The sequence below is a fragment of the Carassius auratus genome, chromosome 20, assembly GCF_003368295.1.
Source record: "Carassius auratus strain Wakin chromosome 20, ASM336829v1, whole genome shotgun sequence".
Taxonomy (NCBI): Eukaryota; Metazoa; Chordata; class Actinopteri; order Cypriniformes; family Cyprinidae; genus Carassius; species Carassius auratus.
The window spans coordinates 27416067-27442068 of record NC_039262.1 but is presented as its reverse complement, the minus strand read 5'-3'; the positions used below and the strand labels follow the sequence as shown (position 1 = coordinate 27442068).

The 26002-nt window shown below is 39.2% G+C and overlaps 1 protein-coding gene across 1 annotated transcript; it reads right to left on the bottom strand.

The window, feature by feature from the left end:
* Positions 1-13569: 13569 nt before the first annotated feature.
* On the bottom strand, positions 13570-23473 carry LOC113037693 (transmembrane protein 200A). The gene is made up of 2 exons (XM_026195008.1): positions 22647-23473; positions 13570-16390 (listed from the first exon to the last, which is right to left on the bottom strand). The coding sequence occupies exon 2, from the start codon at positions 16370-16372 to the stop codon at positions 14879-14881; it is 1494 nt and encodes a 497-aa protein (XP_026050793.1). The 5' UTR covers positions 16373-16390; positions 22647-23473; the 3' UTR covers positions 13570-14878.
* Between the last annotated feature and the right edge of the window lie 2529 nt (positions 23474-26002).

The window sequence follows — 26002 nt, the reverse complement described above, 5'->3', positions numbered from 1 at the left end:
GCACTGGCTTGATGGAGCAGTCTACCCGTTCCAAGTGATTACTGATCATAAAAACCTGGAGTACATTAAAAGTGCAAAACGACTCAAACCTCGCCAAGCTCGATGGTCCCTCTTCTTCACACGCTTCCAATTCTCAGTGATTTATCACCCAGGAAGCAAAAACAGTAAGGCAGATGCTCTATCCAGGCAGTATGATCTCCTCATAGACAGAAAACCCCCAGAATACATCCTTCCTCCATCAGTAATCATTGCCCCAATTACTTGGGATATCATGGAGGAGATTCAACGGGAACAGATCCAAGATCCAGCTCTTACCAACTGCCCTCCTAACCTCCATTACGTTCTACAAAGTCTGTGCCCCAGACAGAGTCATTCAGTAGGTCCACTCCTCAGTCAGCTCTGGACACCCAGGTATCTCTCACACTCTACACCTGGTACGTAACTCATTCTGGTGGCCTTCAATGTCCAATAACGTCACTAATCACGTCAAAGCTTGTCAGATTTGTGCTCAATCTAAGACCCCCAAGGAATTACCCTCTGGACTCCTGAAACCTCTGCCCATTTCACAAAGTCCCTGGTCTCACCTATCAATAGACTTTATTACTTATTTACCGCTGTCCCATGGTTTCACAACAATCCTTGTTATCATTGACAGATTCTTCAAGTCCTGCTGGTTAGTCCCCTTGAAAGGACTCCCCACCGCCATGGAGATGGCACAGGCTATTTTCCACCACATATTTTTTTTTTCTTTCTTCTTTTTTTTTTTTTTACCATTTTTCAGGAAAGATGTGGGTTTATATTATTTTCTTTGCTTAGACTCTGTTGGTTTTTAGATTTTTTTTAATAATATTTGAGAGTTATCACAAACAGATGCAGACTAAATATCTGTACAGTATTTATACATATCACAACTAGTGATTATATATAACATTTAATACAAATACCAAATTGCTACTAGGAATGGATAGTATGAAATTAGACAATATTTCACAGCGATGATTCCTGTCAGTCCAGATGTCCAAGTTGTCCGTTGCAGCTGGTGTTTCCATTATGAGGGGCTTTTGACGTCACTCTGTTAGCTGGCAGGGGTTGTTTTGTTGCTATGGTGAGATTCTGTAACCCCAGTCACAGTGGGTGTTGGTACAACAGGACCTTAATGAGGCACGCAGGCAAACAAAGGTTCTTCTTACCAAGAGATGCTGCTGAAAAAAATAATAAAAATAAAAACATTTCTGCTAATTATTATTTCATTCATATAATTTCTTGCTGTCACTCTTGGCACATGGTATTTGATTAAAAAAAAAAATCTGGAAGTTGACGTTCACACTACAATAAAAAAGAAATACACTTAATAAAATTAAAGTATCTCAAATTAGGGCTGTAAAATACATTAATTATGATTAATTGCTTCCAAAATAAAAGTTTGTCTTTACAAATGTGTGTGTACTGTGTATATTTATATTTATATACATTTACATGTGTATATATATATATATATATATATATATATATATATATATATATATATATATATATATATATATATATTTAAGAAATATATATTACATTTCTTTTGGTCCTATAGAATCCTAATTCTACACCCTTTACACCAGGTCAAATTTATTTATGTAGCACTTTTCACAATTCACCCTTTTTGAAAGAAGCTTTACAAAAAATATGTCAAAATTCAGTGTATTATAACTTATAAAATAGCATAAATTTATAATCCATAATAATAAATAAAAAAATCTCTAGGCAGTTTGCTTAATACTGGTGCAGAATATTTAATGTGAACACATACTGTAACACCACAGTAAATCTATCATGTTATTATGCACTGACATCCAGTAATAAAAATGTGTGAAAATTTGTGGTAAACAACAGCCTGTATTCTCAAAAGTAGGATACTACATGTTGTTGTGATTTGCTATATATTTTAGTGTCTGCTGTTTGGTCTTTTAGAGCGACTTATGGGATGACCAGCATTGAACACAGGACTACACAAAGACAGCACTGTGGGAGCGTATAGGTTAAAGAATAATCTACAGGTTAAAACCACATGTGAATTTTCTTGTGACATGCAGTTTAATCAAATCCTGGATAATATAACCATCCTGGATAATATAACCAAACATGAGCTGTAATACGTAGTATTCTTTGATTTCCATGGAAACAGGATGGAGTGAATTGTCAGTCACACCCTGACTGGTCATATTACTCCAGATGGATCTTCACTGACTGGGAGCAGAATTTGGCAGCGCTTCCCATGATACTCCTAGAGTTTCCCCTAACTAACACACAAGTGCTGCTCACTGCTCTCAACAGGCACTTTAACAATGACAGTTACTGCTGGGAAACGTGAGTGTGCAAGGAAGTTACAGTTGATAATTTAAGATTGTTTAGTGTTGTCTTCTTCTTTCTTTCCTTCTTTCTTTTGTATAAAGAGTGGTATTTTTTTGTGGCCACCCTGAAGCACACCTGTGCAATAATCCTGTGGTCTAATCAGCATCTTGATATGCCACACCTGTGAGGTGGATGGATTATTTTTGGCAAAGGAAAAGTGCTCACTAACACAGATTTAGACAGATTTGTGAACAATATTTGAGAGTGTTGCATTTATAATTTTGTTCAATGTCATTTTGTTTCATTTTGTATTCACACAAATAGAAATAATAATTTCCCCTTCATTGCACTTACAATGGAGAAACCATAGACTGTATTCCCAAGAAACAAATATACTGCTTAATTGTATACATAAAATTGTGTAAAAGGTTGCTGTCAGTTGCATAAAAGTTAATGGATTTAATTTAATGTTGCAGTAATGATAATTGTTTTGTTTGAAGTCACCACTAGGGTGATTAGAGTTAAATTAAGTTAAATTCCAAACCACATCAATCTTAATAACTACTATTATTTTTGTATTTAATCACTCATTTTCTTTATTAGGCATGTTTTCTTTTATATATAAAATGAGCCAAAAAAGGAGGTTTAACTCAGACTGAAAATACAAAAATTATTCAACCCCCATGAGAAATTAATGCAATACAGAATTTGCAAAGTTAAGACCTGACCACTGAACAGAAAAATTTTCATTGTGTCAGCAGGGTCAGAAAAAAAAGGTGGAGGAGAAAAAAAGACTTAGATTTAAGAATTAGATTTAAGAATTCATGTAAAGAATTATATGTAAAACCATCAGGAACCATTTAGTCTCCAGCGCCAACATTTTCCAGAACTGGAACCTTCTTGGAGTTTACAGAATTACAATTCATCTCTGCAAGACAGATTTTTCAGGATATGGGGTGGAATAAAATGAGCTCTGAGTCTGAGTTCATTTTTAACCTTTATTTGTAAAAGAAAACATGCCTAATAATAATCCACACCTGAATATAGGGAGTTTTTCCATTTCCTGCTTTCATGGACAATTATATGTCACTTATAAATTATAAAATACAAATTTAATAGTAATTAAGATTGATGTGGTTTGGAATTGGTCAAATGTGCTTGGAAAAATAAATATGATCAGAATATCAATGTGCCTAATAATTATGCGTAGTGCACACACTGTATTTAGTGTTAAATCTCCCTTTTTACGAGTTCACGTTTACATATAATTAGCTGAGGTATGGTATGCGTATTTGGCGTGCTGTCCAGGGAAGGGCTCCGAGCTCAGGAATGGCCCCACCCTTCCCTGTCTATTTATAAAGTGACCTCGAAGTTAGGAGATGGGGTGGAGGAGGGATGCTGATAAACCATCAATGGATAGAGGTAAGTCAGCGATATTTATACAATGGGATTGATTATTTGATTGTGGTCCACCTGTGTTGATTCAGGCTAAGTATTTGACGAACTCCTCCCGAATTTGTTAATAAAAACATCATTTCAAGGGTTTCCTCATGGAATTTTTTTATTTATTTATTTTTTTACATTTTAGCAGGCCATGTGACTTAAACAAGACAGAAGATTCTCTTATTTAATCGGATGTTGTTCCAAATCCTTAGAAATCTTTCTTTTAAAAAGGACAACATATGTATGTTAAACTATCATAAAAGTAATCCAAATTCCAAATTGTGTTAATATAAATAAGATTCAAGAGCTTATCAGCAAATGTGAAAATTTTAGTTTCAGTTCATAACATAAAGACTTCGGAAGACTTAGAATATAGCAAATGAGTTGCATTGACTACTTTACATTAATTCCTTGACAATTTTTTCTGGTAATTAATTTATGAGATTTACAATGCAACTACAAACATCTTGGTTTACGTATGTAACCCTCATTCCCTAAAGGAGAGAATGGAGACCAACGAATTGGGATTACACTTAGAGAGACCAATCTACTTTGAATGTAAACAAAACAAGCCAATGGACATTGGCATGCGATGACTGCATCCAGCTGCCGCTAATCACAGCGTGAGCATGAAAAGGGGGCAATGCATATCAGGTTTTTGCTGAGGAGCCGAGCCGGTGACCTGGCCAATCAGCAGTGGCACAGCAGTCATCGGTGACTGATGAATTTGGATCCCTACCAAATCGCCATGGTTGCTCCCCCTTACATATGGAAGGCTAGGTTGGGGTGACAGGTGACGGCATCCACAATCCAGTGGGCCATCCTCTGCTTAGAGATGGCCTTCCCCTTCTGCCAGCCTCCGTAACAGCCTCTGTAACAGACAAAGAGCTGGTCTGAAGTCCTAAAGCTTTGTGTCCGGTTTACATACCGTGTCAAGGCTCCGACAGGACAATGCAAAGCTAGGGCTGGGTTTGCCTCCTCTGGGGACAGCGCTTGCAGGTTCACACTACCTGATCCTGAAATGGTTAATAGTAACTTTGGACACATAGCCGGGCCGGGGCGGGGCCTAAGGATTAACTGGGAGTCAGCCGGCCTGAACTCTAGGCACGAATCATCAACCGAGAACTAAGGTCCTATACCCTCTTGACAGAAGCAAGTGCAAGCAGGAATAGAGTTTTGTTTGATAGAAACTTTAGCTCAACTGACTGAAAAGGCTTAAAAGGGCCCTGCTGTAGTACTTCAAGCACTAAAGACAGGTCCCAAGAGAGTATAGAGGGGGACCAGGGAGGATTTAATCTTCTCGCCCCCCTAAGAAACCTGAAGACCAGGTCATGCCTCCCTACTGACTTCGCTTCCATGGGTTCATGGTTAGCAGCAATCACAGTGACATAGACTTTAAGGGTGAAGGGAGACGACCTTCACTCCAACCCTTGCTGCAGAACGAAAAGCAAGACCCTGATCGGGAATATCCGGGGGTATTCTCAGTGAGAAGAACACCATTCAAGAAACAGGTTCCACTTCGAATCTCCATGCCCTCCTAGGACCAATGGACAGAGGCTACTGTGGATGCGGCACATGAGTGGGGGTGGACGCAAGGGGCTGACCTCAGTGATGAGCAGGCTGGGGCACTGCGGGTGGCAGAAGGGATAGAGATAGCAGTCCGCTGAGGCAGAAGGTAGGATTGCCCTGTAAGTCTGCTCCTGTGCAGCCGTGAACTGCTGGGCCATGTTCTCAACTGTCTTGCCGAACACAGGGACCTTGAAAAAACAAACTTTGTAGGTGTCCCTCATGTCGACCAGACACAACCAGAGGTGATGCTCCTGGACCACGAGTGTCGACATTGCACGACCCAGAGAACTCGCAGTAACCTTCATGTGAGGTCAGTTGCAGTTCGGAGCTCTTTTAGAACTTCTGGATTGTGACCACCCTCATGCAGGTCCCTCAGAGCTTTAGCCTGAAGAACCTACAGTAATGCTGTATCGTGTAAGGTGGAGGAAGCTTCTCCACAGGTCGTATAAGCATTGCTGGACAGACCAGATGAATACCTACAGACCCGGGAGGCGAGACAAGGGTTTCCCTGCAAGAAGGACGCAGTATCATGACACAGCTGCATTGCAACCGACCACTCCACTGGGAGGACCCCCATATACCCCCAGCTGCACCACCGTCAAAAGTGGTGAGGGAGAATGAGTTAGCAGGCTGGTTTTGCAGCAGAAAAAGGTACCTTCCACAACCTGGTAAGCCCCTCATGCACCTCTGGGAAGAAATGCACTGGGATGGGGCTCTGACAAATCAAGTCAACTTTATTTATATAGCGCTTTAAACAAAATACATTGCGTCAAAGCAACTGAACAACATTCATTAAGAAACAAGTGTGTCAATAATGCAAAATGATAGTTAAAGGCAGTTCATCATTGAATTCAGTGATGTCTTCTCTGTTCAGTTTAAATAGTGTCTGTGCATTTATTTGCAATCAAGTCAACGACATCACTGTAGATGAAGTGACCCCAACTAAGCAAGCCAGTGGCGACAGCGGCAAGGAACCGAAACTCCATCGGTGACAGAATAGAGAAAAAAACCTTGGGAGAAACCAGGCTCAGTTGGGGGTCAGTTCTCCTCTGACCAGACGAAACCAGTAGTTCAATTCCAAGCTGCAGCAAAGTCAGATTGTGCAGAAGAATAATCTGTTTCTTGTGGTCTTGTCTTGGTGGTCCTCTGAGACAAGGTCTTTACAGGGGATTTGTATCTGGGGCATCTAGTTGTCCTGGTCTCCGCTGTCTTTCAGGGATGTAGAGGTCTTTTTTAGGTGCTGATCCACCATCTGGTGTGGATACGTACAGGATCCAGGTGACTACAGTGACCCTCTGATCTGTATACAGACTGGATCTGGTGGCTACAGTGACCTCGGAATAAGAGAGAAACAGACTAATATTAGCGTAGATGCCATTCTTCCAATGATGTAGCAAGTACATCGGGTGTTATGGGAAGTGTTCCCGGTTCCGGTTTACCTAACCAGCTTGGAACACCCCAAAGAACTAGTCATCTAACCTTGAGGGCTCAGGACATGGTGGAGGTCTCCACTCGAGCCCTACCCTCACGGCGGCCCGGGAAAGCATAGCCATTATTTCTGGATGCAGGCATTGCTACAGTCTCAGAGGCAGCAGGGCAGGCGAATCTTCCTCTCCAGAAAGCTCTGGCTCACCCTCCGATGCAGTGATTGATATCCAGTCGGGAAGAGTGCCAAAGGATACCGCTGGTTCTTTCCTTGTAGAGGACCCAGCAAGTTCCATTGGCTGGTTGCATAGTGCAAGAGGTGCAATGGTCCCCTGAAGATTTGTTCCCTAGAGGATTTACCATTACTGTTACCCTCAGACCAACCATGCTTCTGACTGAAGTGGCCTGTGCCTGACTGCCACCATGACAAGAACTAGGTCGAGGATGAGGCAACAGAGCTTCACCCCTTTGAGGTAACAGAGCTTGACCCGCGACACCAATCATTTTCCCGCAATGAGAACATGACTCATCTGCAAACACCACCTCGGTATGCTAAATGCCCAGGCACATGAGACAGCGATCGTGACCATCACCCGATGCCAAGTAATGACTACATCCAGAAACACATGGGTGATCCATTGTCTGTCGCAAGACGCAATGTTGTATTTACAAAGACGCAATGTAATCTTTAAAAAGATGTATCTGTGAATGCTCTTTTAGGGAAAAAGCTATTTTAGCATGCTGTAACACAACAGGGGGTACTGCAGCCTGATGTGTGCACCCCACTCGACACAGTAAAACCAGCACTACTGAAACCCTGTACCGTCAACACCAAGTGCTCCAAAGAGTGCACTGAACTCTTTCATTTTTCTCTCAGTAGAGTAGTCAAATGTGATCGCTCAGCTCCGGAGCGAAAAGCTGGTATGTGTTGCGCCTGCCTTTTTATGCTCACACTGTGATAAATGTCAGCTGGAATCAATCAACGCATGCCAATGTCCATTGGCTATTTTAGTTTAAGTCTAAGCGAGGGCCCAATTCATCGGTCACCGACATGGTATTAAGAGTGTCCGACCTTAAAGGGAACTGTTCTTGTCTGGAAAAGAGCTGTGTGAAAATTACACAGAAGAAAGAAACAGCATATGGACTGTGAAGAATGTGATAATAAGTAAATGATTCCAGAATTATATTTTTTTGGTGAGCTATCCCATTAATATGAGTCTGATATACTAAACCTAGTTACTGGTACATGTAATTATTATTATGATTAATTAGTGTGCAACAAACATAAGAATTAACACAAAACAGGACGGCAATATCTGGAAAGGTTGTTTATTCTGAGAAACAGATACATTATACATAGATAAGTTCTCTTCAAAAATATCAGTGTCTGCGTGTTTTAAACAATAAATTAGTAATATAACTAGCAGTGCTGGTACAACACACATACTGCACTCAAACAGACAATAGATCCTGTCTGAATGTTAACAAAAACACTACAAACACATCTGAACAAGTTTCACTAACCTGTTAATTACCAAATTTTTCACCATACCCATGCTTTTATTTACCGTTACGGCTCGCTTTTGTATTTCAAATTCATGGTAAAATATAATTCTGAAGTTTTCCTTATTTTAAAGGTCCCTTTAAACCATTCTGTTGGCTATAATTAACGTTGTACCAACATACTGTATCTACTAGCTCTCAGAGTTACTTATAGTCACCTGAATGTCTGTCTGTTGTACTTATTGTCAAAAAAATGTTCTAAAGGGGCCATCAAACTAAATTGTTACCCATTTAGTGAGCTGCAAATGTGGCTTGACCCCAAAAAAATTCTAACAAAAGCTTTCTCAATGGTTTACAGTAGTATCAGATGTACTTAAAAACATAATAAGGGTGCTTTCACACCTACCTCATTTAGTTTGGTTGAATCGTACCAGAGTTCGTTTCCCCCTTTGGTGCGGTACGTTTGGGCAGGTGACAAAGCAGCAATCTCACTTGGGTGCGCACCTAAAGCGGACCAAACAAGAGTACCGAGACCTGCTTGAAGAGGTGGGCTCGGTACGCTTTCACACGAACTCTGGAGCGGTTCGTTTGTGGTGAGAACATGATCCGACCTCGAAAAAGTAACAAAGTACTGATCATTTTTGGACTAAAACAGCTGCCGTAGTCAGATGCGCTGTGCATTATGGGATGAGGAAGTGTTTGTTGACACTTTGCACTTTAGCATGGTAGCTCGTGGACAAACTTGGAGTAGTGAGGAGGTGCGGAGCCTCATAGAAATTTGGTCCGATGACCAAGAGCATGTCAGAGTTGAGAAGAATTAATGCATGCCTCCGCTTGAAGTTACGATCGATTCCCACTCCCCGTTTGCAGTGCATTAGAATGTTGTTTTCAAGCTGCATTATAGAAATTTATTGTTTGCATATAGTGGTGTATACAAACAATGTAATAGATTATGGCCAGGGACAAATCCAGCCTGCACAGTCATCTCTCCATAGTTGTGTTGTCTCCGTGTTGTTTGCTGGCTTTTCCTCTTATGCTGGAATTTTCCCGCACGCAAATTCTGACCAATCGAAAAGCAGTTTAGGAAATATTTCATTGCCAATGAGTTATGTGGATATTGTCATGTGACTGCATTTTGGTTTGTTTCAACTGATTCGGATCAAAGCAATAAAGTGTGGTGTGAAAAGGAACCAAAAGCGCATGAAAAATAATACAATGTATAATTGTTTGCCCTTGGTTCGGACCAAATGAACTGAACTAAAGATGTGAAAGCACCCTAAAAGTTTACTCCAAGAAATGCCCCATTTTCAAAATGGCGGCCGTCAGGTCCTTAAAATTACCATTACTCCTTTGTATTCTTCCTAGACCAGGAATACTGGTGGCCGATACATGTTTTGGGCATGTAATATTCTAATTAGCATATGTGCATGACAGATAATCGATTGCAAGTACAATTATATATTGAAGCAATTTTCAATTTTCCCTTTTGGGGGGGTTGGGGGGTTGAAATGCTATTTCATGCATACTGAGTTTTTTACACTGTTAAAGAGTTGGATTCCCATGCTAAACATGGACAAAGTTTCAAAAATTAAGTTGTACGTTCCGGTTTGTCACAAGTTTCGGAAAGTTTTTTTCGAGTATGGCTCTGTGTGACGTTAGATGGAGCGGAATTTCCTTATATGGGTCCCAAAGGCACTTCTGCCGGAAGAGCGCGTGCTCCTGTATAGTTGAGGACTGAGAGGCTGAGCACAGACAATCACTGATCAGAGCGAGAGCGTCGTGAAATGTCACAAGAGAAGAGTGTTTTTTTTGCCAGGGCAAGACAACACTGCACAGATAAAGTGTTTATACCCAAATAAACCAGCATTAAGGGACCAGTGGATGGAGTTTATTTTTACAGAGCATCAACGGAGTTGTGCAAGTGTTTTTGTTTGTTCCCTGCATTTTTGAAGATGCTTGTTTTACAAACAAGGCCCAGTTTTACGCTGGATTTGCACATCGTTTATTTCTTAAGGATAATGCAGTCCCAACGAAAAAGAGTCACGATCGTGTGTTGGAACCGCAGGCGGGGAGTAAAACTGCTTCAAATATCTCTGTTATTAACTTAGCTATCGGCGCGTAAGCACATCAAGTAAACAACATGTGATGTTGTCATCAAACTGCACTTTCCACATGTACAGCTTAAAAAAAAAAAAAAGACGACATATAGTGGAACTTAGTCATTTTCCAAAACCGCTAAGCAAATATATACAGTTTCAGTACATACCACATAGAGACGTTGTTGCTGATGCTGCTCTTGTTAAAATTAAACGCCCACACGTCACGCCTCCAGCGGCTCGTGTTTTTCCGGGAAAAATCAGTACAGACTATCTTTCTCTAATGAATATAATAAAACTAAAGACTTTTTGGAGTTATGAGGGATGCAGTACTACTCTATAGGTACTCAAGATTAACAGGATATTGAGTGAAAACGAGCATTTCACCCCCCCTTTAAATAATTGCATATTTGCATATCATTTTGCCTAATGTTGGTGGTTTCTGTGTTTCAAAATTCCGATAAAGAATAAGTTCATTAGAACTGTGTGGTACTGTAAAATTAGTCAAAACAATATATATATATATATATATATATATATATATATATATATATATATATATGCGTTTATATTTTGTAAAATATTTGTTTGCCTTTTTTATAAATATTTCTAATACTTTTCTCATTTATACATATATTTTTCTATTTTCTTCAGTTGTTGCATCTTATTCAGTTTTTTTTTTATACTTTATTGGACTCTGACCTTCACTACAGATGCTGGTCATGTAATTAGAATATCATCAAAAAGTTGATTTATTTCACTAATTCCATTCAAAAAGTGAAACTTGTGTATTACATTCATTCATTACACACAGACTGATATATTTCAAATGTTTACTTCTTTTAGTTTTGATGATTATAGCGGACAACTAAGGAAAATCCCAAATTCAGAAAATTTGAATTAATTACTTAAGACCAATACAAATAAAAGGATTTTTAGAAATCTTGGCAAACTGAAAAGTATGAACATGAAAAGTATGAGCATGTACAGCACTCAATACTTAGTTGGGGATCCTTTTGCATGAATGACTGCAGCAATGCGGCGTGGCATGGAGTCGATCAGTCTGTGGCACTGCTCAGGTGTTATGAGAGACCAGGTTACTCTGATAGTGACCTTCAGCTCTTCTGCATTGTTGGCTCTGGCACATCACATCTTCCACATTAAAATATCCTATAGATTTCTATGGGGTTAAGGTCAGGTGAGATTGTTACCCAATTAAGAACAGGGATACCATGGTCCTTAAACCAGGTACCGGAAGCTTTGGCACTGTGTGCAGGTGCCAAGTCCTGTTGGAAAATGAAATCAGAATAGTTGGTCAGCAGCAGGAAGCATGAAGTGCTCAAAAACTTCCTGGTATTCTGCATTGACCTTGGACCTCAGAAAACACAGTGGACCAACACCAGCAGATGACATGGCACCCAAAACCATCACTGGCTGTGGAAACTTTACACTGGACCTCAAGCAAAGTGGATTGTGTGCCTCTCCTCTCTTCCTCCAGACTCTGGGACCCTGATTTCCAAAGGAAATGCTAAATTTACTTTCATCAGAGAACATAACTTTGGACCACTCAGCAGCAGTCCAGTCCTGTTTGAAGCAAATTGCTTCTGACGCTGTCTGTTGTTCAAGAGTGTCTTGACACAAGGAATGCGAAGCTGAAACCCATGTCTTGCATACGTCTGTGTGAAGTGGTTCTTGAAGCACAGACTCCAGCTGCAGTCCACTCTTTGTGAATCTCCCCCACATTTTAGAATGGGTTTTGTTTCACAATCCTCTCCAGGGTGCAGTTATCTCTATTGCTTGTACACTTTTTTTCTACCACATCTTTTCCTTCCCTTCGCCTCTCTATTAATGTGCTTGGATACAGAACTCTGTGAACAGCCAGCCTCTTTTGCAATGACCTTTTGTGTCTTGCCCTCCTTGTGCAAGGTGTCAATGGTCATCTTTTGGTCAACTGTCAAGTCAGCAGTCTTCTCCATGATTGTGTAGCCTACAGAACTAGACTGAGAGACCATTTAAAGGCTTTGCAGGTGTTTTGAGTTAATTAGCTGATTAGAGTGTGGCATCAGGTGTCTTCAATATTGAACCTTTTCACAATATTCTTATTTTCTGAGATACTGAACTTGGGATTTTCCTTAGTTGTCAGTTATAATTAGAGATGTTCCGATACCCTTTTTCTCTTCCCGATACCGATTCCGATACCTGGGCTCAGGGTATCGGCCGATACAGAGTACTGATCCGATACCTGGGTGTGTATCTCTATATACAGCTGTATATACTACTAGCCCTGTGTTAATTGCTAGAATTATTTTATGGTGTGCTTCAGACTTATCCCTTGATAAAACATGAACAAGTACATGGTGAACTACTGTATTTATTACAGTATTTTTATTATCTGACATGAATTTGACAGTACTATTATTTATTTTCTTAAGCGAAAAAGAACTTCAAATGCAGGCAAAAATCTAACACCCCAAACCAAAAAAAGGTATTTTAGTTTTACAATATAACTGTATAAAAAACTGCAACAAATAAGTCTAGGAATATAAAAAATTATATATTAATCAGATAATCTCTTTACAACAAAACAAGTAAAAAACAAGGAACCGTCGAGGCATTATTATTATTAATAGAGACGTATTATTATTATTACGAATATACTCAAACTTACTAACGGTTCTACAGAGACGCTGGTATCTTCACATTTTTACATTTTCAGCACCGACTTGGTAGTGAAGTGCCAGTACTTGTGGCATCCCTAGTCGCCGTTTTACTGTCTGGTTGGTCCAGTCTGAAATACTGCTAAACAGCGGACATACTGCTAACCACTGATCTACAATATAGAAGCCGCTTCACTGTCTGTTGGCAGTTCAGAATGCGATGAGCGATCCAGTCATATATAGATCAGTGCTGCTAACTCGTTGTCATTTCTTCTTCGCTGCTCTAAACAGGAGTTGCTTGTGGCAACACAGCACAACTTCCTGTGTTTTCAATGCATTCTGAGCAGCGAAGAAGAACCGTGCAGCAGTTAGGCAAAGCTAGCGGCCATAACTAGGTAGTTTAAGAAAATGGTATCGGATCGGTATATGGGTTAATGTACTCGCCGATGCCGATGCCAGAATTTGTTGTGTTAACGGTGATATTTCCGATACTAGTATCGGAATCAGAACAAATCTAGTTATAATCATAAAAATTAAAAGAAATAAACATTTGAAATGTATCAGTCTGTGTGTAATGAATTGATATAATATACAAGTTTCAATTTTTAAATGGAATTAGTTAAATAAATCAACTTTTTGATTATATGACTAGCACCTGTATATTTCCCATTAGTCATCATACTCTTCCTCGAATAGAGGTTGATTATGATGATTCTCACAATTCCCAACTTGACATGGTCCACAAGCAGGCATGCATGGCAGTTCATATGCCCTGCAACTGCACCGTTGTGTTCGGCAGTTGTGCAATAACAGTGGATCATCTGAATAGCAGTTACATGAAATAGGCTAAATTTTTTACAACTCTGGTTCACCCCAAACACTGATAAAACCTTACAGTAATCTGACAAAATCACGTATTTCATAAGTATGTAATCCTGTCAGTTCAATTTAGACATCTCCAATGGATTCATTATAGTCCCAGAAAACATTGGGCTAGACAAAAAGATTACTTGGCTAGGTCAAATAAAGAAGCAGTTAGGATATTTTAAGTGCTCCCTGTCCATCTTGGACACCATCTTGAAAATCACACCTTTCTATTGGTCAAACTTTGGTAAACTTTTTGTATGTTATCAAGTACAACTAATACTACGAAAAACAGCTGACAACCCATTTGTTAGATTTTTTTTTAGAGTTACGTGTTTTTTTTTTTTTTTTTATAAATTCAGCCGTATAATTCTGCAGCTCAGCTTTGTGAGCTCTGTAAGCTCAGCATAATTCTGAGCTTACAAGGGCCTTAAAATAAAAAAAAAACAGCAAGAACTGTATTCTGTATTGCAGGCAGATCGTGAACGTCAGAAGCCACTGGGTTGACATTTGAGGGGCCTGATTTATAAAATTTTGCACAGAAATCATCCTATATTTTATCTTATAATCATCTCTCAAATATGCGAACATGTGATTGATAGAATGAACGTACATACAAAAAACGCACGTACGCCTCTCTTTCAGATGTGAAATCTATGAATTGCAAATGATCTAGAACATTATCAACAGGATGGTTTCAGCTTTCTGCCTTGTAAACAACTCCTAATTAATGTCCTTAACACGTAAAAGATTGCAGTCATCATCCAAATTCTTTCATTTAGAATAGTTTACATTTCCAAAAACCTGCTGTAAAAACGAAAAAGTTGTATGTCTGCTCAGACTCTGAAGTGATACCAAGCACTTTTCCACATCAAAGACAGTTTTGACAAATATGAGTGTTGGTGTGGATTGGGGGCGCACACTCTAAGATCAAATCTGAGCGTACACACGCTTTATATATAAGGCCCTAGCTCAGTTTTAAAATCTAGTCTCTGAGGTGCCTCTCTTCAAACTGCTGCTCATAAACTCATCATGCTCGAAGCTCAAGTTATTGTGAGACCTGGAGATCATAAGAAGTTTCTCCTTTTTAGTGTAGTCCTTCTTCACGGCCACCGGGGGAACTATTAGCCTGTCCATAGGGTCCTCCTTGTTCTCCAGTTTGGTGTATCCTTTACTATTACTTCGGTCCAATCTGGGCCAGCTCGGGTGTTTCCTCTGTTCAGGCTGGACAGTCAGCATTGTGGGCCCTCTCTCTAAATCCAGAGATTTAGAATGGGCTGAAAACATGTGGAGGGAGTTATTGGAGCCAAAGTCTTTACGTGCCGCTCCCGGGGACAGGAACCTACCACTGGTGGATCTAGGAGACAATGAAGAATGGGATGATGCAGGACTCTGGGTTTCAGTGGCTGAGTTGCTCCGGAGCAAGTGGCCACCCGGAGGCTTGAAAGCTTTGGCAATGTCGGGAACAGGGACTGTTAAAGATTCCATTGATGGAGGTCTGGAGTGGACCCTGTTCGGCTCTAAGTCTTCCGTGATGCTATCAATGTCAGGCTCATCGATGACACAGTTGTTGAGTTTGATGACGGGCAGTGTGAAGGCGCTGATGGAAGAGGAAACGATGGAGCGTGTTTGGCATTTCTTTAGTGCGCCACGTTTGTCTTCCCACCGACGAATACCCTCACCCTGGAAACCAAAGATACATTCAGAGCGGTCTCTGTAGGTAGGCGACAACAGGCCTAATCCGCCTCTGGCCTCACTCATTAGACCCTCATCATCCTCAGCTGAGCTGGTCCTGTGGGAGAATCGGACATCCCCATCGAGACCAGAGAAGGACATTAGTGTGTTTGCTGTGAGCCGTGAGGCAAACTGACTGTCCAGACCGAAGGAACGGATCTCTGTGTCCGCATAGGGACCCATGTAGGCCCCGTTTGTACACTTCTGCTCCTTAATCCGCAGGCTGTGAATGTCTATGACAGTCGAGTACATGTCCCTCATGTGGATGATCTTTGTCTCACGATCCCTGTTCTCGTGTAAGATGGCATTAGCACAAATAAAGATAAAAATCCCAATTCCCATTGTGAAAGGACCCAACATTTTCATCTTCTCTGAATGCAGGTGTTGCTCTAAGAATTGCGCAATGGAGCCCACTTGCTCTCGGACAAACTGTGTATTGTTCACAGACAACTTGCTTTCTGGTGCCTTCTGGTGGTCCTTATGAGGCCAGTATCCTAGAACAGCCATTGCAATACCTGCCAGGAGGATCAGCACTCCCAAAACCAGGAAGAATCCTGAGGCTGAATACAGTCTGACCTTTCCTCTCACCACCACCACATCAGCTCTGGGTTTACGCTTAGTGCATTTCTTCTCAGGTGCAGAGGTGGGGCTCTGGGTTGGCAGATGATACTGAGAGCGGGTAGAGTCTTGTCTTTTCAATGCAGCGAGCCCTGTGATCACCCCACCTGTTGCAATCATTGCTACGGCAATACAAGCCTGCAAATAAAGGAATAAACAAATGTTAAAGTAAGCTGGAGGCTTCAGTCTTGACTCAAGCATCTAATCTTTGATCTCAAGGTAAAGCTCTGGATGTTGTTCACTGATAACTGGTCTAAAGGTTTTCAAATGTTTTCCGATCACAGCATTATGTTGTTACCTTTGTCTTGGTTTGTACACAGAGCAAGCAAATAAAGTCACGATAGTTACATAATTGTGAACATGGACCATAAAACCATATGAAAGATGAATAAAGAAGCTTTCTATTGATGTGTGATTTGTTAGGATAGGACAATAATTGGCTCAGATACAACTATTTGAAAATCTGGAAGCTGAGGGTGTAAAAAATGTAAATATTGAGAAAATCGCCTTTAAAGCTGTCCAAACTAATTTCTTAGCAATGCATATTACTAATAAAAAATTTAGTTTAAGTTTACAGTAGAACATTTACAAAATATCTTCATGAAACATGATTTTTACTTAATTTCCTCATAATTTTTAGCATAAAAGAAACATTTATAATTTTAACCCATACAAGTCAAGTCAAGCCACCTTTATTTATATAGTGCTTTAAACAAAATACATTGCGTAAAAGCAACTGAACAACATTCATTAGGAAAACAGTGTGTCAATAATGCAAAAACAAAAAAATACAATACAAAAAAAAAATACAATGTATTGTTGGATACTGCTACAAATATATCTATGCTATTTGCGACTGGTTTTGTGGCCCAGTGTCACAATTATGAACTACATGAGAGAAAAAAAGAAAGAAAAAAAATAGAAGAAGAAATTTAAGACAACTCTGGAGTCTGGAGACAACATGGAGATTTGTTAAAGAATATCTCACCATGTCTCGATCCCTCTACCACTGTAAATGGAGATTTCTAACAAAAAGCAGCAGGCAGTAGGAATGTGCTGTCTATCAGCAAACAACCAAAAATCTTGTCAAACATCAGATTTACCACTGATTGGATTCAAAGCATTATGACCTATATCTCAAGGCGAGCTGTTTTCATGCACAGACATTTTGCTTGAAGTGCACTAACCAACTGCATCTGTCGATTTTATATTTTTTATCAGGTTGTTAAATAATAATTTATATTCAATCTGACAAAGTATATATACATATATATTTGACTGCATTATCTTCTTTCAGATTTCACGGAATGAAACGGCGAAACATTTACAGGCGTATAAGAGATTATTTTTTGCCTAGTGGTCATTTTTGGGGCCCAGATCAGGAAGCAGACAGACTGGCTAAACCGACCAACTGCTAGCTGCCTCACGTCATAGAGGTCAATTAATTCTCAGCACATAGAGACTCTTTCACCTAGATATCACACTATAGAGACTGTCTCTGTTCCCCGAACTAGAAAATACAAAGAATGTCCAAAACAAGTTAAACAGTAACAATTTAGTTGAGATTCAACAAAAAAAATAAACAGATGCAATATGGATAAACAAATGATAAAGCTTGGCTTATTGAATATCAGATCCCTTTCTACGAAAACACTTTTTATAAATAATAAGATCACTGATCATAATCTAGATGTGCTCTGTTTGACAGAAACCTGGCTAAAACCTGATGATTACATTATTTTAAATGCGTCCACCCCCCAAGATTACTGTTATAAACACAAAAGAACAAAGAGGAGTTGCTTCAATTTATAACAACGTTTTCAGGATTTCTCAGAGGGCAGGCTTCAAGTATAACTCGTTTGAAGTAATGGTGCTTTATATAATATTATCCAGAGAAACAAATGTTAATGATAAATCCCCTGTTATGTTTGTACTGGCTACTGTATACAGGCCACCAGGCCACCATACAGACTTTATTAAAGAGTTTGCTGATTTTACATCCGAGTTAGTTCTGGCTGCAGATAAAGTTTTAATACACTGCATTGGCTCCCTATCAAACAGTATAGATTTTAAAATATTGCTTATTACTTATAAAGCCCTGAATGGTTTAGCACCTCAGTATTTGAATGAGCTCCTTTTACATTATAATCCTCTACGCCCACTACGTTCTCAAAACGCAATTTGATAATACCTAGAATATCAAAATCAACTGCGGGCGGCAGATCCTTTTCCTATTTGGCGCCTAAACTCTGGAATAACCTACCTAACATTTTTCGGGAGGCAGACACACTCTTGCAGTTTAAATCTAGATTAAAGACTCATCTCTTTAACCTGGCATACACATAACATACTAATATGCTTTTAATATCCAAATCCGTTAAAGGATTTTTAGGCTGCATTAATTAGGTAAACCAGAACCGGGAACACTTCCCATAACACCCGATGTACTTGCTACATCATTAGAAGAATGGCATCTACGCTAATATTTGTCTGTTTCACTCTTATTCCGAGGTCACCGTAGCCACCAGATCCAGTCTGTATCCAGATCAGAGGGTCACTGCAGTCACCCGGATCCAGTACGTATCCAGACCAGATGGTGGATCAGCACCTAGAAAGGACCTCTACATCCCTGAAAGACAGCGGAGACCAGGACAACTAGATCCCAGATACAGATCCCCTGTAAAGACCTTGTCTCAGAGGAGCACCAGGACAAGACCACAGGAAACAGATGATTCTTCTGCACAATCTGACTTTGCTGCAGCCTGGAATTGAACTACTGGTTTTCGTCTGGTCAGAGGAGAACTGACCCCCCAACTAAGCCTGGTTTCTCCCAAGGTTTTTTTCTCCATTCTGTCACCGATGGAGTTTCGGTTCCTTGCTGCTGTCGCCTCTGGCTTGCTTAGTTGGGGTCACTTCATCTACAGCGATATCATTGACTTGATTGCAAATAAAAACAGACACTATTTCAACTGAACAGAGATGACATCACTGAATTCAATGATGAACTGCCTTTAACTGTCATTTTGCATTATTGAGACACTGTTTTCCTAATGAATGTTGTTCAGTTGCTTTGACGCAATGTATTTTGTTTAAAGCGCTTTATAAATAAAGGTGACTTGACAAAGCGAGTGATGATCAAAATTATGACTAAATGTTGACACACAGGAACTAATCAGATCCCAGGTGAAACTAGCACCCCCATGCATTTAGAGAGTAGTAAGAGGTATTGATGTTTTTCTCTTTTGATGTTGAGTCATTGGGTAAACTCATCAAATATTGGTGGCAGGGGGCAGAGAGATTGAGGGGAGATGGGTGTTAATAAAAGCCAGAAGAGTCTTCCAACCTCTTCTAATAAATTAATAAAAAAAATACATAAAATGGTCAGTCCACTATAAAAATCATTAGGGAGGAGACAAGAGAAAGACTGGAGAAAGATTTAATCTACTAAGCAAACATCCATCTATATTAGTGTCATGTCTAGTTAAATTTTAATCTAATCACTTAACAGGTGGTGCTTAAAACCCTGTTATTAGCTGGCCTTAGTGTGATGTTGTATTTATAATCCAAGAGAATGAAGCATGTGATGTCAACGATGACTTTTGATGTACGTACGACACAAGGCGAGTAGTGCAATCATACATACACAAACTTATTTTCTACTAAAGGAAACCAAGCCATGAATCTACAAAATGTTAATAGAGTTGGAAGCTTCAGGATAGAAGAGGTGTTTAGAGGAGATTATATAAACAAACATGAGAACAAAAGCACACATTATGAGATCATAGCCAACAGTCATCTGTTGTATGCTACAGTCTGGAAATGGGAACTTTGCTCTAAAGAATGCTTTAACTCTCTGCGAGCCATTACTAATTGCCTGTGTGTTTATCAGCAGCTTCAAATATCTTATCTTCAAACATGTGTTCAACAGACTGCAAAATACATTCATCGCTCGTTATCCCAGATGTTTTATTTTAGACATGGGTTTTCAGAGATACAAAGGAACTACAATACAATAAAGCACTTCGAGGAGCATTTCACGAGGTGCTAATAAAAGGCAATGTTTAATTGTAACTCAATTTTTGTAGGGGATGTCACACATAGCAACTATTTTTGCAGAAAATCTGCTCTCGTCTTCCAAAGGTCTGTCACACACAATGGAGGAGGATATGACAGACTAAACAATTCTCACATTTCTCTCATTCCCTGCCCCAGATTTACTGAATTACAATGCTATATTATGTTTTGAAAACGTCTTCCTCTAGTATTCAGGTCTTCCAAGACAGTGGATAGAAGGGTTTTTAAAAAGAAAAAAGGTATGTTGAGAAGGTGAGTTAAAATACAAAATATCTTGATTTTTATTTATTTATGTGGTTGTTTAGCTTATTTTAATGCCTGTTTTGCCTTATTTGAAATATTTTTATTCATCTTGAGGTCATGATTGCAGTAGATCAAAACATATTTATATTTTTCCCATATTTTTAAATGAACCCTCTAAAAGGGGTACAGCGAATAAATATAATTCAAACAAAACTGCTGCAAACAAAAAACCTGGCTGTTGTTAACAAGGGTGCCTTTCTAGTTTTACAAAAATGCACAATGATAATGTGAGAAGATTCATTTTATCATTTTAACACAATTGTTTGTTTTAGACAAATAAACTTTTGCCTTAAATATTTTAATGTTGGTAAATATTGTGTCATATTTTCAGTTAATTGTTTTAGTTGGTTTTACTCTATTTTCTTCATTTTTGTTGATAAAATAATAATTTAGTTGACATAAAGATGCAAAAACATATGCAAACTGTCCTTCTATCTGTCTATCAGATCCATCTCATTTGTAAAGGATGCATTAGGTTAAGTTAATTAATCCCCTAACAAAGCACAATACCAGTGATCATTGTTCAGCAGTATGTTTAATCAAACAGTTTAATGTGCATATTTGTATCGTCTTTGTAAAAATAAATAAAGGAATAAAAACTTTGTTGTTCAGCACCAGCACCAAGGTGTCTTGTTTTGTTTTTTGGCTCCACAGTACACAGGAAAAATATGTGTCACTTGCAGTTTGATAACAACTATAGTAGCTGAACATAATGAGAAATGAAAATGATAACAGAAAACAAAGCTGGAATAACAACAGTGGATGTGCAATTTGTACAATGAGCTCAAAAGAGTATAAGATCTCTGTATGGTCCTCAAAAGCAGTCCTCATAGCTGTGCATGTCAAACACAACTGTACAAACTCATGTAAAAAAAAAAAAAAAATTCTGGGAATGCAGTTGTGTAAACAGTTCTGGCGTCAATACAGAAATTCTTTGATGCAGACTTTGCTCTGGTATGTGAGAATGAGCACAGCAATATTAGCCAATCATAGCAGTGGGTGTTTACATTGAAGTTTCACAGTGTACACACACCTTCCAACGAAGCCTTCAGTGTGTCTCCATGAACGGGGTTCGAGATTCTTGCTTTGAAAGGCTAGAATGCTCAACTCTGTGCAAAACATAAAACCAAGCAGAAACATGAACCATTCCTTGGGGCTGTTAACATTCTGCACTGAGAGATGAACCCTAATGTTTTTATGACTGCCACAGTGATGGCCCTGAGCTTTCTGTAGCTGTCTTCCACAGCAATCCGTACAAGCCTCCAGTGCCTGCCATCATCAGTAACGCTGTCTAAATGATCACAACAGCTAAACAGAATCCCACCGGAAGCCTCAAACTGTGGATTAAGAAAGTAAACAGGGACAGTTTTCATTTCATGCTTAAAAACTGGTTAAATTATAGAAAAAACAGTTACTTATTTAGCAAAGAATCCTATGATCTTTTCTGTTTGTCATTGTTTCATTACAAAAACATGATATTTAATATGCACGCTAAATGTATAAATATATTTGAATATTTATAAGTGTATTTATTTTTCATTATGAGATAGAATTCATATATAAATTCTTAAGGGTAGATTCTTTTATGAATATATATGACTTCCCACGATCATCTGGTGTTCATGAGCACAGATCTGTGTGCGTGTGTGGGAGGCAGAAGTAATAAAGTCCTCTGTGGCCCAATCACATCGATCATTTGCTCTCCAATACTGGCCTTTTTTCTGATGGAGAGATACTGACCTTTAACAAACATGCTCAACATTTTATTTATTTATTTATTTTTATCGCATCATTCATATAAACAGATAAATGAGTAGATAAAATACTTGTGAGAACCTGGCAGAAGTGGAGAAATACATGTGAAATCTGTGCGTAATGACAAAAACAGGTTTGATGAAGGCTAATCTAAAAACAAGACCACCCTTCACCACTTCACTAAATGTATATGTTTTACTGGTTTGCTATTCAGTGAATGATAAAGCTTAACATGAATGTTTTTTTGACCGATAACACACACCTGTCTGCTGAGAGGCTCCTCCTGATGTTATGTGTCCATTACGCACAAGTAGATCTCGCGCGCAGCATCATATTTCCGCCTCACAGTGAAGGACACTTTCGCCAGTACTTTGCTTTGAGAGCTGTTTTTCTGTAGTTTGATAATCGGGTCGGTGAGACTCTCTTTATTTGGATGTCTGGAGAGAAAACTTCCCTCTGAGCGCTCATCCTCTCCATCATCTCAGCAGCTGGATACGTGCTCCAGACAAACTTCACTATTTACGAGCAAAAGATGTGGTTTGGACGAGAATATCTCGAAAACGGAACAAGTTAGTTTCTCTTTCTTCCACTGTTCCCTTTATTTTCTTTCTGTCCACCGGTCGAGCGTTTTTCTAGTCTAAAAATCCATAATAAACAGCACAAGGCGAGTGTGAATAATCCTATTAAATAGACGAGTTCGCGTCGACAAAAAGTAAAAGTCACTCATATTTGGTTGTATGGTTGTAGTAAATAAGAAATAGCATCGTTCTTTGTGAAGTATCTCCTCTCGAGACCGAGGCGCGAATCGTTAGTAACGCGCAGAGCGCGAGCGCTGGCTTTGTACTCCCACGTGACGCCACTCCAGATGACGCACACTGACAGCGAGAGAGAGAGAGAGAGAGAGCGAGAGAGCGAATTTTAATAAATAATTTGCGTGGGACGAAAAAAAGAAAAAAGAAAAGAAACCTCCTAGCAAACACATTACGTATGTTACTTGAAACCAACGCTGACATGATCATTTCGTGGACGCAAATATTTCTGTAGGCTAACAACCACAGCTACTGTCATAAAAACATATTTTATTACAGGAGATAAACTTTGTTACTAATGCCACTTTCTATATTAGATAGCAATGTGAATTGACTGGAGTGAGAGCACGTCCTGATTTTGCCAAGTCCGATGTGTTCCCAGGTCAACATATTTTGTTGACCCTGGAACAACATTTTACTCCAAAAATAAATTCTTAACCATATCCCTACACCTAAACCTAACCTTAACCATGAGTAATCCCTAAAATCAGAGGAAATGATAGATGAATGACACTGATGTACAAGCACCAAACACTGATTTTAAGCGTAAACTTCACAAAATCTAAAAACTGGTTCTTCAAATCTGATTGGTTAATCACAATGTTGTTCCAGGGTCAACAACGATGTCGTCCCAGGAACATGTCTCACTTGGTAAAATCAGGTTCTGCGGAGTGAGATTTGGATGACAGGGTCTGGAACAAGGACACACTTGAATCCAACCATTCATATTTAATTTAATCTCAATACTGTAAACTATACTTCACTGTTTAGAATATGGGGATTTAAATATGGGGGTGGGGGGGGGGCATTGATTTGCTATGGGAGGCCTTTATTCACCCCCACAACCAGAGCCATGTGAGGGATTTTTATTAAGGATGGGTGCACTTTATTGAACAAATTTTGGACTATTGAAAAAAAACAGCCATTCACTGCCATGATAAAGCTTGGAAGAGCCAGGACGTTTTTAAATAATAACTCTGATTGGATTCATTTGAAAGTCAAATACAGTAGGATGGCTTGAGAGTGAGTAAATCATGAGGTAACCCTTTTAACTCTTTATAATAAAATGGGGATTTTTTTAAATAAATTTTTTAACATATAGTGGTCCTCACTTCATATGAAGTTTTAGGAAATTCAATAAATTTGACTTATTCTTTTTCCTTCTTTTACACCATGTTTTCTTCTGTGCGTGGCAGCTGAAGAGTTAATGCACTGAAATGCTGTATCTAAAAGACTACAGATGTCGGCATCTCTCTGGTTTCCTGTGTTTAAGCTATGCATAACTGAGTTCACAAGGCTTTTTCTCTCTCACAAACACGAATATATAATCTCTCTTCTCGCTCTTTCTGTCTCTCACTCTCTAACAAGGGCTTTTATGACAACGTGCTATTTTTCTTCTTTTCTTGTGATCAGATATTTTGTAATTCATTAACAGTTTTAAAGATTCATTTTTTCCGGATGATTTCCTCCCTGTCTGTTAAGTTGCGATGCATGGAACCTTGAGGTGAGAACACTCCCAGCAGCCATTTATGAGTGTAATGTTCATTATAGCACAACTTTTAGCTGAGCTTTTAAAAGTCAGTGTATATGAGTGGCGTTCGTTGTTGGTTTTTGGCATCTGAAGGAGCGTTTGGACCCAGAAACCGTGACATCAGAGTAAACAAATGAATTTGAACAAAACAGTACAGAGAATTGACAGCAAGCAAAGTGAAAACCACACTACACGTTGGCTCCGACCCTTAACTGTTTTAATTTGAATTATGAATCAGTGTAATTGTGTCTGTGTGTCTTCCTGCTGTGGAGAAGTGCCTCTCACTTCTGGAGCTGCTCACCCCCACACACTCTCAGAGGTCCTTGTTTATTTGATTGACACTGCGGTTAACAGGGATGCAATGAGCAATTAGGAAATAAAACATTGTTATACGCTAAGAGGGAGGCATGTCCAATAAACCTTCTGGTTGGAGCAGATCTGGCATTTTAATTCTGTTCAAATGACTTGATGTTTGTCCTTTTTTCTGACATCAGTACATGCATGCATGCACCCCAGAAGGAAAACTGTGCATCTGGGATGAGTTTTCTTCCGTTTTCAACACAGGGACTATGTCTTTGCCCTCAAACAAGACTGAGGAAGAATAAACAGGTTTTTTAAAATAAGTAATTTTGGTATTCATGAAAGCATAGCTGGATTCTGCTCAAAATTGGAGTCATGAAGAAGATTGCATAGCCTGCGTAGTCTGTCTGATGAATATTTTATTCAAGCGGAGCGTAGGCAGATGGGCTTGTGTAGTGCGCTACAACATATTCCTTCTGTATTAATGTGTTTCTCAGTGTTGTCATCCCAGCAGATGTTTCAGGTGAATACATTACATCCGAACACACTCTCACAGTCTAATGGGCCGTTTATAACAAGGACGGTAACTATGAGGTTTTAATTGTCATTCTATTTCTCTGTGGGGAAGTTCTAACCACAGCAATAATGATAACGACACAGAGGAACAATCCTAAGCTGATGAATCATTAAATCACTGAAAGTCAATCAGACTCCACCAGACATAAATGAGCTTGAGATGTGTTTTTAGGGGAATACATGATTAGTTTCTTAAACACTAAGCCTTAGACTCATAGTCAGAGAAGAGACAGCTTAAAAAATAAAAAAAGTCTCTAAAAATGAAATTTCTGTTATCATTTATAAACCCTTAGTTTTTTCTGATCCTGTGTTGTTTTCTTTCATGAGACACATCAGAAGCACAAATGTCTGAGCTGCTCTTAGCATTCAACAAAAGTAGATGGTACTGCTTCAAAAGTACCA